Below are 14496 nucleotides of genomic sequence, written 5' to 3' on the forward strand. Positions count from 1 at the left end.
TTTGGGGTTCGGCTGTCTGCACCCACACACTGGGAAACTCCACACTGCTTAGGAGCATGAGTCTGGGATTCAAAGCTGCATGAGTTTAGACAAGGGTGTCAACTTCCTTATCTCTAAATTGGGGACACATAGAGTGGGTAGGTGAAATTGTGTGTATAGCATAGTTGTCGAACGAAGGGATGATCTCTAAAGAATAGCTACTATTGTTACTAGTTTCAGAGTTTCCCACAATGCCCCGGGAAGCTACCCTGCCCCTTGTCTGATTTGCTAACACTCACAAAAACATAAAGCGAATGCCTTGCTTGTCAGCAGTAACGATGCTATTAATAATAGCAGCATTAGTTGTACTAAAACAAGAGTAGCGGTAATGGTCGCTACCATTTAATTGGCACTATTTATTTCCCGGGAACCATGCTGAGATCTTTACAAGGGTTGTGCCCCTTACTCTGCTCCACAACTCCGGAGGCAGGGCCACCTTATTAGCCACATTTTACGAAGGAGGACAGGAGGCTCGGGGAAAGCAAGTGACTTCCCTAAGGACACGCAGTGGCAAAGCTCGGAAGTGGGGCTCCAGGCCGAGTCTGTCTAATGTGGACGCCGCGTTCCCCAGCCCCCGGCAGCAAAAGGGTGACAGGTTCTTTCTCGTGCCTCTCTCTAGTGTTCAGACAGCAGTGGATTTTGGTGGCGGCGGCAGAAAAGATATGTAAGTCAACCCCAAGTGGAGCTGGGCAGCTTACAAGCGTGAGCCCTGGCTCTCTGTGTCCGTTTTGCAAAAGGAACATCCACGCTCACTTGGAGAATTATCAGCAACTGCCACTCACTCTGTCTGTGTCTCTGTAACGCAGAGCACAGGGGACATATGCCTGAACCGTCCAGCTCCTTTTGAGGGAAGCCTATGCCTTATCATGGCACTGCCTTCAAATGCCTTCCGTGACTCCCCATTGCTCCAGAATAGACTTTTCACAGGGACATTTGTGTCCTGCCCATGGCGACTCTTACCTCTCTCTCCAACCGGGATTCCTACTTTCCGCATTGCTTATGCCCCGACATTTATGACTTCCAAACTTATGTGCACACTGCCCCTTCCACCTAAAATTCCTTCCTCCAGTCCCTGCACGGCCAAGCCCTAACTTCGAAGAAGATGTAGCTCAACTTCCACTGCTTGATGCCTTCAAGAAGCAATCCAAGACTCTCTCCTGTTACCCATAGGACCTACCTCCTGCCCCTCTCCATAGCATTAATAATTTCTCCTTTGTTTTGTGGTTATTGGTATAGATGGAGTCTTGAAGGCAGTATCAATGTTGAGTTCATGTCTACGGTTCACCTTCCCTGATGCCTGGCATACAGAGTATCCCATAGAAAAAACAATATATGTACATATATATGCACACATGCACTCATATATAAATATAAATATAGAAACATACAGACACATATATAATGCCAAGTGAGTATGTCAACCAGAAAATAACTACTGAGTACCCACCTTCTCTCCTTCTCTCCCTGTGCTACTTTCAGGGAGTAAAATCCCTGTTTACAAAGACCTTCCAGGTACGGTAAGAAAGGAGTTAAGGCCTTCACACTTGACATATCATTTGCTGTAAAATTCAATGCCAAGTTTTACCCCCAAATTGGAGAGGTCTTTAGGCAGTCCCTCACTCCCCAAGGAAGAGTGCAGTAGGTAACAGCATGGGCATTGGAATAAAAAAGAACAAGACTTGAATCCCAACTTCCCCACTGACTAGCTGGGTGGCCTGGTCTAAGACCGCAGTTGGCCTCTCCAAATCCTAGTGTTCCCATCTGTATAATGGGGCAGCACAGAGCTCCCCCCACACACACACTCAGGGATGGTGAGTGAAGTTAAGCGAGTAGAGCACTTGATGGTGCAGTGCCTGGCTTATTGTGGGGTGCATATCTCATCGCCGTTACTGTGGCTGTCGTTGTGTTGACAGTGCCCTGCATTCTGGTTCCAGGGATAACGTCTCCATTCTCAGCTCCCAGCCCGAGGGCAGTCTGCAGTCCTGGCTGAGCTGCACTCTGTCACTGGCCACAGACACCGTGAGGACCCCCTCGCGACAGTCAGCCTCCAGCAGTCACATCCTCAGCCCCAGGTAAGAGCACCTTTCTGCTGTCTCTGGATTTCCAGGAGCTCAAAGAATCTCAGAATTTTTTGCAGGTGGTTGTGCAGGTCTTTCATTTGTGCTGGCCTAGGCGAGTTCGAGGTCTGACCTTGCCACTTCCTAGCACTGTGGCTTTAGGCAGGTCACTTACTGTCTCTGAGTCTCCACTTCCTCACCTGCAAAACATGGAATATAATTATATTTACTGACCCAAATGGTTAAAGTGATGACGATCTGATACAGTCCTTCCAAAGCGTAATTTTCCAGATGACTTTAAGTAGCACAGAGTGAACATGTTTAAAAACTAGTAATAGTTATTATAGTTGCCTTCTATTAAAGGCAAGTCAAACTAGTCTTCTATTTATGGATTGTAACAAGTTTAAAATTTTATTTATAAAAATATTCACTAAAGTTGGTTTTTTTTTTTTAAGTAGAAAGTCATTATAAAGAAAGTTAGGCTGGCAGATTTCTTATTTGGAGATTTTAGCTTTATTTAATTTTTAGCTGTATATAATTTTGTAATTTCTCTACCAAAGAAGGAGATGAATTCTGTCACGGCCTGAGATGGGACCCTCATGGATCGCCGGCAATAGGTTGCCCCAACAAACAAACGGACCTTGGGATGCACCCTTAGTTGCATGACTTCAATCCATCTTCCCTCTTGCTTTTTCAGCTTCCTGTCTCTGAGCTCTCTTGGTTTTCCTTTTCAAGGGCGGTCCTCTTGTAATTAGGAGTTAATGGCCATAGATCAGAAATTATGGATTAAGCAGATGCATAATTAAGATGAAACGCACAGCACCTGTGTGATAACAGACGGACCAATGTGATAAGACAGAAAGGAAAAAAAAACTGCAGGCTCGAGGGGCAACCCCAGACAACCCTTCCTGACTGCTAGCAAGCAGGGGTTGCCTCTGCAGGAGGCATTGGGTGGGAGCTCACGCTAACCTTTTGAGCGCATCCGGCAAATGGCAAATGTCTGGCGAGTGTCTGCAGATGATCGCAGGCTGAAAGATTCGATGTTGAAAATATCAAACGCAGGCTCGAAGAATGGGGTGCATCTGGGGAGTTAATTAAAGCAAGATTATCTCATTGGGGCTCTTAATTAAAAACAAAGGTCTGTATGAAGAAAGCACCATGTCCTCTGTGCACCCCAAATGATGAGGACCTTTTCTCTTCTGATGACTGAATATCTTTATATTTCCTCGTCTGCCAGTGGCAGCAGCAGACCTGGAGGCGGCCAGAGCAGAACGTGAACGCGCATTAACATACCGTGTTTCCCCAAAAATAAGACAGGGTCTTATATTCATTTTTCCTCAACAAGACACCCTAGGGCTTATTCTCAGGGGATGTGTTGTTTTCCCCTCCAAGCCTCAGCTTGCAGCACGCACAGGATGGCCGGGACCTGACAGGGGGAGCTGACCTTGTTGGTGGGGCTGCCCACACCTTTCCGGTCACCTCTGGGATAGTAGCTGTCACGATGGGGCAGATGAGAAGGGCTGCTCGTCTTCTTTCCCGCTCCTCGATAAAATGCATGGGTTGCAGCCACAGCCATCACTAGGTCTTATTTTCGGGGCATGGCTTCTATTGCACAAATGCTTACAAATCCTGCTAGGGCTTATTTTGTGGGTAGGTCTTATTTTCAGGGAAACACGGTAATACCCACGTTTCACGGTTAGAATTATATCAGGGTGCATGATAAGGGTCCTTAACCTAACGAATGGTACCCCGAGTTGTGTGGCGCCTGTTTGAATGGAGATGAGCGGTAGTTTCCGTGCATGATTAGGTCGGAGCGTGCGGATTGCAATCCTTTATTTGCATATCTGGAGCTGTGAGATTTTGGGGGCAAGTTGCTTACCTTCTCTGATTGGTGTTTTCTCACGAGCAAATCAGAGTCCGTGTCAGGGGTAATGTGTCGAGGCACAAGTCGTTCTCCACCCAGAGCCTGGCACCTAGAAATAGCTCAAAAAAATTAGCTGCTTTATGTGCATCGGTATCTGTGTGGTGCCCAGAGGAATCCCAAGAGACAGATGCCATTAACCATGTGTCACAGAAGAAGAGTTTGAGACCCGGAGAAGGGGCAGCGATTGATTGATCCATGCGTAGATGGTCTTACCCAAGTCCCTGCAGCTGCCCCTCAGGCAGGGTGGGGCTTCAGCACGCCCAGGCAACCCCCGCCAGGATCTCTCCCTCCTTTCCCTGTCCTCTCCTCTTCCAAGTCCTCGGGCACGTACAGCTGCAGTCCAGAGTGGAAGTAGGAAGTAGTAAGACAGATACACATTTGTCTGTCTTCTTCATGGCTGTGTCCCCGGGGGTGGTTCACAGTTGGTGCTCGATAAACGTTTGTTGAGCGAATAACTGACCAGATAGCAGCAAAGCTTGAGCGGAAATATTTACCGTAGTATTTAGTCACAGCTCAACATTGACTGTGGCTCAGAGAGGGTTGGTAATCCATTCAATGTCACACAGCAGGTAAGTGGGAGAACCAGGATTTGAACCTGGGTTTGAATGCCTTTGAAACCTCTCTTTGCTTTTGCCATACCACCATGGCTCTCTGATGTTTATCCTGGGGGTAGATCGCTCACCTGGCGAAGTTTACTGGCAAGAATCTGACCTGTTTATTAATACTAACACTGCTTAAGGATTGTTATTCAACATTCAACATTTAGCCAGAATATACCTATTGAGTGCCACATCCCATGGCATTATGACCTGAAAATTTTGAAGCCCTTCTTTTGAATACGTCTATAATTTGAAGACTCTACACATTCTGAGTTGGAAAGCACCACTGGGATTATATAGTGCCATTTTCTCGTTATAGAGATGGGAACAATTGAAGTCTGCAAAGGGAACTATCACCCAGATTTATAGTAAGGACTGACCCAGAGCTCAGGTGCCTTGACTTCTACTTTTGTTTAGTTGCCTAAGTAATCGATGACTATTTCCCCTCTTCAAGAACTTAAAATACAACAGAAAGCCAAATTCCCCTGGCCACCACCCTCCTCTCAGCTCCCTTCCCAAAGGGATCCCTCGGTTTGGTTTATATCCTTCCACACCTTTCTCTCTAAATTTCATAAGCGTATATACATATTTGTAGCAAATACCCAGCATATTTGTAGGCTTTCAAAAACAGATATGGTATGACACTATATCATGTGTATCATGCTATTCATAAATTCTTACAATGTGCTTCTTTCCCTTAGTAGCATCCCTTGGGGAGCTTTCCTTAGCCGTGTGCACGGGTCTATCTCATTGTTTGTAATTCCTGCAAAAGGCGCCATGCTTTGTTTAACTATAGTCTTCTTATTTCACTTTTAAGTGCTTTCTAGATATTTTCCATGAACCTATCAGGCTTCAAAAAAAAAAAAAACACACATGTCCTTATCCACATGGGTAAATCATTCTCTGGGTCAAAGGGCATTTGCGTTTTAAATTTGAATAGATATTGCCAAATCCTCCCAGTGTCCTTTCTGCTAGGAGACTCTGCATGACAGCAGAGAACGGGACTCCTGCCTACCTGTCCCCGTAGTACCTGGCCCACGGTAAGGCCCAGCAAATGAGCCCCTTTGGCATTTCCAATTTGACTGAGAAAGAAGGTCACGTTCGAAACAGGAGAGAGGGAGAAAGCAGTCGTCTGCCAACAAAATAAAAGCGTCCCCCGTATTATTTATAAAGGGATGTCAACTCAGGAGAAATACACCTAAAGCGTCATGATTTACAGCCCAGGAGTCGAGCCGCTGCCGCTGATAAATGCAGGCGCCTCCTGAGATGGAGACACTAAATCACCTTTGGGGCCCCCAGGGAGGAGGGAGTGTGTGGGCTTGGTGGTGGCAGCAGCGACACTTTGTTCAGGAGTCCCTCTTAGCATCCGGCCGCAGGTGGTGCCAGGGCTGCCGGGGGCGGCGCACTCCCCTCGGCCCCTGCCTCCCGCCTGGCCTCTCCTGCCACCCCCAGGGCCACCGCCCTGCGAAACAGCAGGTGCGAGCGACCGCACCCTCCCGGATTCCTTCTTGTCCGCACAGCGCACCAGGCTTCCCAGGCAGGGTCCCAGCCCCATTTCATCCCGGACCCTCACCCCCGAGACCAACAGGACCCCAACCTCGCCCCCCCCCCAGGCATCGCCGCAGGGTCCCCGCGCCGGCAGGCATTGCTGGCCATGGCTGCGCAGACCGCCGATGTCTCCTCTTGTCCCTGCTCTCGTTTTGCCGGGCAGCGATTCCAAACCACCCTGGCGTTCCTTCCGCCCCTCCTCACACCCTCGGGAGGCATCTCGACTCCTCTTTCATTCAAAGCAAGATAAGAAATGGCCTCGACTTCTGCTGCGATGTCTCTAAATTCGTGTCTATCTGGCCCCATCTTCCCTCTGGTCTCAGAAGATGAGGTCTGGCCCTGCCCTGTCCGAGGCCGATTCACATCGGCACCTTCTTTCCTCCAGAAACACTCTGGGCCGTGCAAGGTCCCCTGTCTCTCCTGTGTCCTCAACTTCCCTCGTGCCAGTTCTTCCAGCACAGGTGATGTGGAGGACCTTGAGGTCCTGCCCATGCTGACTCCATCCTCGCCCATCACCTTGCTGTCCTGTTGAGTGATTACTTTTCCTTCCCTTTAGATCCAAGTTTTGGAAAAGTGTCACCTGCATGTACCATCTTCCCTTATATCCCAGGTACACCTCCACTTACTACAGCCCAGAGCCTGTGCCCACCACTCCACTTTTTCCACTGTCTCAGCGGCTTCCAAAGAGACAAATCGGGGACAGCCTCTTGTCTTTATCTATTTCTGGGCTTCCTCCCGCATCGGCTGCCGTTGAACACTTTCTGGAGCTCTCTACTCACCTAGCCTTGACAACATTTCTGCGCCTTGGTGCTCCTGAAACTTCTCCTTCCCGGTCTCTCTACCTGCCTGGCCCAGGCCCCAGGTGCGGGGGGCTCCCAGGACGCTGTTCTCACCTGGCTGTTTCTCTCCGCACCTGATTGCAGTCAGTTCTCCTCTTGTGATTTTGAATCCCCAGCGGTAAGCCGGTGACACCCACGTCTAGATCACCAGCTCTCACATCCTCCCAGGTTTTAACCTTCCATGTCTGGTCTAACCGGCTACACTGATGTCTCCCTGATGTCCCAGCGCAGCACACGCAGGAGGAAACCCACGCCCCCCCCCAGCCACTCTGCGTTCCCAGGGTCACCGGGTGGTCTGTCTTTCATAAGGCCTTTGCGCTACACTGGCAGGATTGATGAGTCGCCACAGAGACCGTATAGTCCGCAAAGCCAAAAGCATGTGCCACCGGGCTCTTTATAGAAAAGCTCTGCTGTCCCTCTGCCCTACAGGATAGGATTCACGTGCCTTAGCCTGGCTCACAGTGCCCTCCACGGTCTGGCCCGTGTGCTCGTCTCTGGTCTCATCTTCCTCCCTTTCTTCTTTATGATTTGTGCCCCAAATGCTATTTAGCTTGTCCTTATGTGCTGTGCGATGATCTCCCCCCTCTCTCCTTTGTCCATGATACTCCGCCCTGTTGGATTGTCCTCCCAACGTGTCTCCCTTGTCTCCTCTTGCTCACCCTTCAGGACTCGGCTCATGCCTCAGGAGCCTCCCCTGGCTGCCTGGAGGGTCAGGTGCCTCTGCGGTTGTCTCTCAGACCCCACAGGTCCCTCTCCCACAGCACAGGCCATGTGATGTCACTATAATCTGCTCAGGGGTCTGTCTCCTCCATTAGGCTGTGAGCCCCTTCAGGACACAAGCCCTGTCTCTGTCCTTCTGAAACCTCAACACCTAGCACAGTGCCTGGCGCGTAGTAGGTGTTCAACAAAGCTTCACTGAATGGATAAATGGCTAAGGGACATGGGCAGTCAGGTGGCTTCTCTCCCAGGCAATTAAAAGGATGATGTTGATGACGAGAACCAAGGGTGGATTTGCCAGGCTGATTAACTGTGTCCTATCACAGAGCACGTTCCTAGCAACCCGGAGCAGGATTGATGGAACAATCCTGAAGGCCTGGGGCTCAGCCCCACCGGGGTGCAGACTCGGGAGGGAGGCTAGTTATGGGCTCAGAGAGTCTAACCTGGGCTGACACGGGAGCCTTGAAGGGAAAGGGAAAGACAACGGACTTTGCAGTCAGGTAGACCTGGTCTCTAACACAAGCTCTGTCACTTACCAGCTGCCCGACCGTGAGCAAGTTATAGTCTCAGTCTCCTCCCCCATGATATTAGCTCAATAATCTTCCTTTTGCAGGGTTGGAGGATGAACAGCTGTAGAGTACCCAGTGGAAGGCCTGGCACCAAGTGGGTATTTATTCAGCAGAAACTCCCTTCCACCCTCGTCCCCTCATCCCAGGCCAGGCCAGGTGTGCTGCAGGGAGGCAGGGGTGCCGACAGGCAGGACTAGGGACGGCCCTACCTGGGTGCCCCACATGCCAGAGGTTGTGCAAGTGGGCTAGACTCATAGCAGAAAAACCATACACACGGCGTAAAACCTCTTGACAATGAAAGCAACATTTTGGTGAGCTCAGCTTTAAATATGTCGAACTTTGTATGCTTGGGGACACCCAAATAGAACCATCCAGAAGGTTTTAAACTCTGACCTGGAGCCCCAAGGAGATGCCAAGACTTCTTTGCATAATGTTAGGATTTCTTGTGAGGGGTCGTAACATACACACCAACTCAACCTGGCATGAGAAAAAAAGGAAAATGTGTTGTCTCTTGCAGCTGGGAAACCCAAAGGTAGATCTAGCTTCAGGCATTGCTAGATCCAGGAATTCAAGAGTAATTGTGGGGATTTGGTTCCCCGCCAACCTCTCTGCTTCTGCTTTCCTCAGGTGTTACAGAAGGAGGAGGGTGATACTGGGTAGATGAAAACAGTAAGCATAGCAAAGGTTCTCCACCAAGGGCAAGGCTGAGCTATGAGGGTGGACAAGGCAGTGGAGACAGAGAATAGGATGGTGGTGATGGTGAGGGAACATCTTAGAGTGTTTGGGGGTTCCCACGTGGTAACCTTGGAAAATCCAAACAAAATGGACTGTCCTGGTTGGAGACTTTATTTATCCCTAAATTCCAGTGGCCAGTCTGTCACAACGTAATTAGTGACGCTGCGATTTGAATTCATCACCAAACCCAATCCTCAATGGTTGCTATTGGACTTGTACCATATTGCAATGTGAACGTGGAGATTATTGTATAAATTATTCTCACTCACATAATCATCGTGATTTTAATTACTGTGTAATCTTTGCTAATTACTGTTGTATGTATCATTTGCTTTGGTGCCGATTTAACACGTCTGCTTTTCGTTTGGCTAAAAGATGGCATTGCAACTTTTCCTTTTTCTGGGGAAAATGTGGCTTTCTGTAAATATTTGCAGCCCCAAACGCTCAGCTTGTGGTTTCTTGGTTTAAAAGGAAAATATTTAGATGCCACCTCAACCCCCATTTGTTTTTATTTGGGATAAGGCTAGATTGGATTAGCAAAAAGGTCTAAATTATAGGGTATTGTTTTAAAAATAAAGTTGTATTACTTTCAAGGAAATGCAATTACTCTACTACAGAAGTGAAGCCAAGGGTGGGTCATGTGAGGGCTGCTTAAATGATTAGATAAGACTCGGTTGTAATTAGTTCATTAATTATGTATATGCGAATGGATGGTACTTCGTGTTAAAAACAGCCTGTTCTCAAAGTAGGTTAAGCATCTGATGCTAATCTTATTTCAATAGTGAATTTATTTACTGGTCTCTGCATTCTTAGAGCTACAGCTCAGAATAATTTTAATCCATCCTGAATACAGTTAATGAATGGGCCTCTCATGAATATGGTTTTATGTCTTCCTAGGACATAATGGTTCTTTTCAGTTTTATCAGTATTAGTAAGATTAGTGGACAGGATGTTGAAACTGAATGCACAGAAATATTAAATGCAGATACATTGACCATGGACCCAAGACCTGCTAAGTGGGAACAGGTGGAGTCTGGATGTGGACACAGGATTCACCCTGAGGACTCACGCCCCTTTCAGACAGATTTCCATGCAAAGAAAGGTCGTTTCAATATATAGAACTCCAGGTCTTGAATGGTAGGTCTGCAGATCTTTCAGAAAATTTGAGGCTTACCTAAGTGAGCTGCAAGTTTTTACAAAATCATTTGGATTAACCACTAATGATTCAGAACATTCTCTTAGAATCTGTGGTCCTTTTGATTGAGCTAATGTTTTATTAAATAAAGTTATTATTGAAATATATACATCCAAAAAGGTGCATCTTGATGAAATTTTCAAAAAATTGACTGTACTTATGTAATGACTGCCCCAATCAAGACTGGACCATTACCGGGGCGCCCCTAAAAGCTCCTGTTGTCCATTCAAGTCATGACCTCCTCCTTCCTCAAAGATAACCACCACCCTGGCTTCTAACACCATGAATCAGATATGCCTGTTTTTGAACTTGATGCAATTGGAGGCATCTGGTATATGGTGCACACTCTTTTGAGTCTGGCTTCTTTCTTTCATTATTATATTTGTGGGATCCATTCATGTTGTTGCATGTAGTAGCAATTCGTTTGCTTTCATTGCTCTGTATTCCATTACAATGGTTCCCAACTGGAGACAATTTTGGTCACATGTGTGCATGCACTCATACATACACACACACACACACACACACACACACACACCGGACAGTTCACAATGGACACGTTTTTGGCTGTCACAGCTGGGAGGCACTACTGGCATCTAATAATCAGAGGCCAAGGATGCTGCCAAATATTCTACAATGCACAGGACAGACCATGGAGAATTATCTGGTCCAAAACGGTAATCACGCCACCATTGAGAAACTCTAGTTTATAATATTTCGTTATGTGAGTATAAAATTAATTAATTCATTCTATCATCTATAGATATTTAGGTTGTTTCCAATTTCACACTGCAATGAATAGCACTACTACGAACAATCTTGTACACATCTTCCGTTGCACGAATACACAGATTTATGTTGGGTGCGGACTCAAGGGTAGAATTTTGCTGGGTCGTAGATGTATTTTCATCTTTGGTAAGTACTATCAAAACAAGTGTTCCAATTTACATTACCACCAGCAGTGAATGAATATTCCAGTTGCTCCACATCCTTGCCAGCACCTGGTTTTGTTATTTTTTTTTTTAATGTGACCTATTCTATTGTATATAAGTAGTGTCAAATTCTGGTCTTAACTTGCATTTCCCTGGCAAATGAATCTTTTTATGTGCTTATATCTTTATTTGAATATCCTCTTTAGGAAGCCTCTGATAAAGTCTTTTGCCTATTGGGTTTTTTTTTTCCTCTTTGGTTATCCATCTATTTTGTATTGATTTGTAGGAGTTCTTTATATACATATATTCTACATGCAAGTCCTTCAAAGGGTATGTGGCTATATCTCATTTCAGTGGCTAGCCCTTTTCATTCTCTTAAATGCTTTATTTTGATAAACAGAGTTCTTAACTTTAACATAACCTAATTTATAATTTTTCCTTTATGGTTTGTGCTTTTTATATACTGTTCAAGAATTATTTGTCTACTTTCGAATCATGAAAATATTGCCTTATGTTTTTGTATAGATGCTGTATTGATTTACTTTTTATGTCTGGATATACAATGCAACAGGGATTGATATTTCTTTCTGGTGTGGAGGAGGAATTAAGATACATTGTTTTCCATAAAGGATATCCAATTGGCTCAGCTCGTATATTTTATAGACATAATATGTTCCACATTGAACGACAGTATCATTTTGTTGTAGATCAAAGGATCTTATATATGCATAGATATGTTTCTGGCCTCTATTCTATTCTACTTTTTAAATTTTTCCATCCATGAGCTGATAAAGCAGTGCCTTAGTTAATGTAGCTTTATACAGCAATTCTTGATATCTGGGAGTATAATTTCTCTGTATTGAGTTTTTTTTTCCAAGATCAACAAATAACTCTCAGGTTAAGTGCCACATAACACTGTGCTCACCTTCAACGTATTTTCCTCTTTCCAGAATTTGGTCCTTCAAGGTCTGGCTGCTTTGGTGACTCTCTGGTGTCCTTACATCTGAATTCCTCTCCTCTGGTTTTTCTAGGTGGGGATTTGCTCTGGTGCAAGCTAGTCTATCACATCTGGAAGCTGACTGCTAAGCTAAATTTTTACTCCCTTTGCTAAATTAACTTTTTTTTTTCTTAGTTTCCATGCCTAAAAAGACACGAAAAGTTTCACTCATATTTTCCCCCAGCCATAATTTGACGAATCTACCTGCCCCTCTAGAACATATAAGTTCCTTGAAGGCAAGAGTTATTCACTTTTTTTTGTCGATAGCATCTAGCATCATGACACTCAATAGATGATTCCAGATGGATGTCAGGAGAGATGAATAGCTTCCATTCACTTAAAACTGCATTTTCATGGGGAACTGGGCACTTTTATGAATAAGTCTGAGATTTCATGTGTCTATTGCAATTTTACCATACTCAGGTGAGGCAATGTCTCTGATGGACAGTGAAGGAATGCATTTAGTTTACTGCAAATATCTTGAATCTAGTGATTTTAATTACTCTACATTTATAGAAGCATATTCTTTCAAAATATTGTGGAAAAATTATATCAGAAGGTACAAGACCCAGATTTTGGAGCTGGTCCTTTCACCATCTCAGAGTGTGTGACTGAGAAGCTCTATCTCCACTTCTGTTTTTCCAGGGGTAACATGAGAGGCTCAAACCAGGTGAGGTCCCATCTCCCAGGGCCTCTCCATTCAGATATTCCAGAAGTTGATGACATCCTGTAGAAATGAAATCAGGCTCTTAGCTTGGGCTTGGGAATACAAAGAACTCGCTTTAGGTTGCGCACTGGATGTTGGTTTCTAGTCTTGCTTTTAAGCCAAGAGAAGTTGCTTTGACGGACCGATCACAGGGATCCAGGGGTCTGGATTAAGCAGTGCAGAGGAGGCAGGTGGAGGCTTTTGTACATCCTTCCTGCGTTTCTCCGGTCCTGCATCTTTCTATTGTACATTCCCTCCTTCTTTCCAGTCCAGAAACTTTCCTCGGAGCATTCTGCTCGATGCTGAGGATTCATAGAAGAAGGATGCAGTCTAGGCCAGAAACCAACATTTCTGTTGGGAGATACAATTAAGGAAATAAACAATTATTGTACGGAGGGGAGCCCAGCAAGCTGTGGGAGTCGTAAGGGGCCCAGCCCTGCCTGGGGGGGGGGTAAAGGCTTCCGAGGGGAGGCTGTAGCTGGGCTGAGCATGGAAGGGCAAGTAAAAATGTCTGTCTGCCTGACATTTTGTTTTTAATTAAAATAAAATTAATTAATTTAATTAAAACAAAATGTTTTTAATTAAAAACATTTGTTTTTAATATATAGTGATGATTGTTCAGAATCACCTGGAAAGTATCACTTCCTTCCCCTCTTACTCTTTTTCTTTCTTTCTTTCTTTCTTTCTTTCTTGTTTCTATTTTTAACAACAGAGGTGTGTGGGTGCCATCAGCTATTAGCTTCTATCTTAATTTGATAATTGCCAGCAATTTCCACATTGACATCTTTTCTATCTTTAGCTCCTTCTCTATGTCTAGCTATATCTGAACTGGTTTTCTTTCTTCTCTTTCCTCTCCTCCTCTCTCTCTCTTTCTCCCTCCAATATGAAAAGAGGTTGAAAACTGTCATGACATCATGACAGCCCCCCTGAAATAATTTCACATCTTTTTCCCAAGAAAGACACTTCCTAACTATTGTGCCACTATCACATCTAAGAAAATTAACAAATCCATAAAAGTATCTAAGATCGTGACATTCGTATCACCCAATGGCCCTAAAATTGCCTTGTATCAACTGTCTTTTTTAAGAAATAGGATCCCATTAAGGATACTCATTACATTTGATTATGTTTCTTTAGTCTCTTGAAAAAAGAATAATAGACTTTATTTTAGTGCAGTTGTAGACTTCCAGAGAGATTGGACAGAAAGTACAGAGAGCTCCCATGAACTCCCTCTCCCTTTGCACAGTTTTCCCAATTATTAACATCTTGTGTTAATCTTTAGTCTCTTTTAAAGCTAGAATGATTCCCTTGCTTGCCCCAACCGCCACTGAAATTGATGATTTTGGTAGAGTTCCAGGGGTGATGCCAATGGACAACTCTGTGCGAAGACCACTGGTCTTAGTATCCAGTAGCCAGAAAGAATGTTGGAGTGAGGCCAAGGCCAATTCTGTTGGCCCAGGGGCCCACTGAGGGCAGCTCCCTGGATTGGTTTTAAAAAATGTCAAGGACTCAGCACCTGCTTAAGCATCAGAGAGATGAGCAAGCAAGCCTTGAGAGCTATCTTGTCTCATAAAAACTGTCCTATTATGAAGAATATAGAATATTTACAGTGTCTGTTTCCTGACTCTCTTCTCCATAC

The 14496-nt window shown here is 45.3% G+C and overlaps 1 protein-coding gene across 1 annotated transcript in view; it reads left to right on the plus strand.

Annotated features, from left to right (window-relative positions):
• The window catches only part of MYO18B (myosin XVIIIB), a 259093-nt gene that overhangs the window by 233583 nt on the left and 11014 nt on the right, over positions 1 to 14496 (plus strand). Inside the window, exons 41-42 of the mRNA XM_075996653.1 lie at positions 659 to 703; positions 1974 to 2111. Coding sequence (XP_075852768.1) covers positions 659 to 703; positions 1974 to 2111 — 183 coding nt within the window. The remainder of the gene's footprint in view (positions 1 to 658; positions 704 to 1973; positions 2112 to 14496) is intronic.

This window comes from Microcebus murinus, chromosome 22 (genome assembly GCF_040939455.1).
Source record: "Microcebus murinus isolate Inina chromosome 22, M.murinus_Inina_mat1.0, whole genome shotgun sequence".
Classification (NCBI taxonomy): domain Eukaryota; kingdom Metazoa; phylum Chordata; class Mammalia; order Primates; family Cheirogaleidae; genus Microcebus; species Microcebus murinus.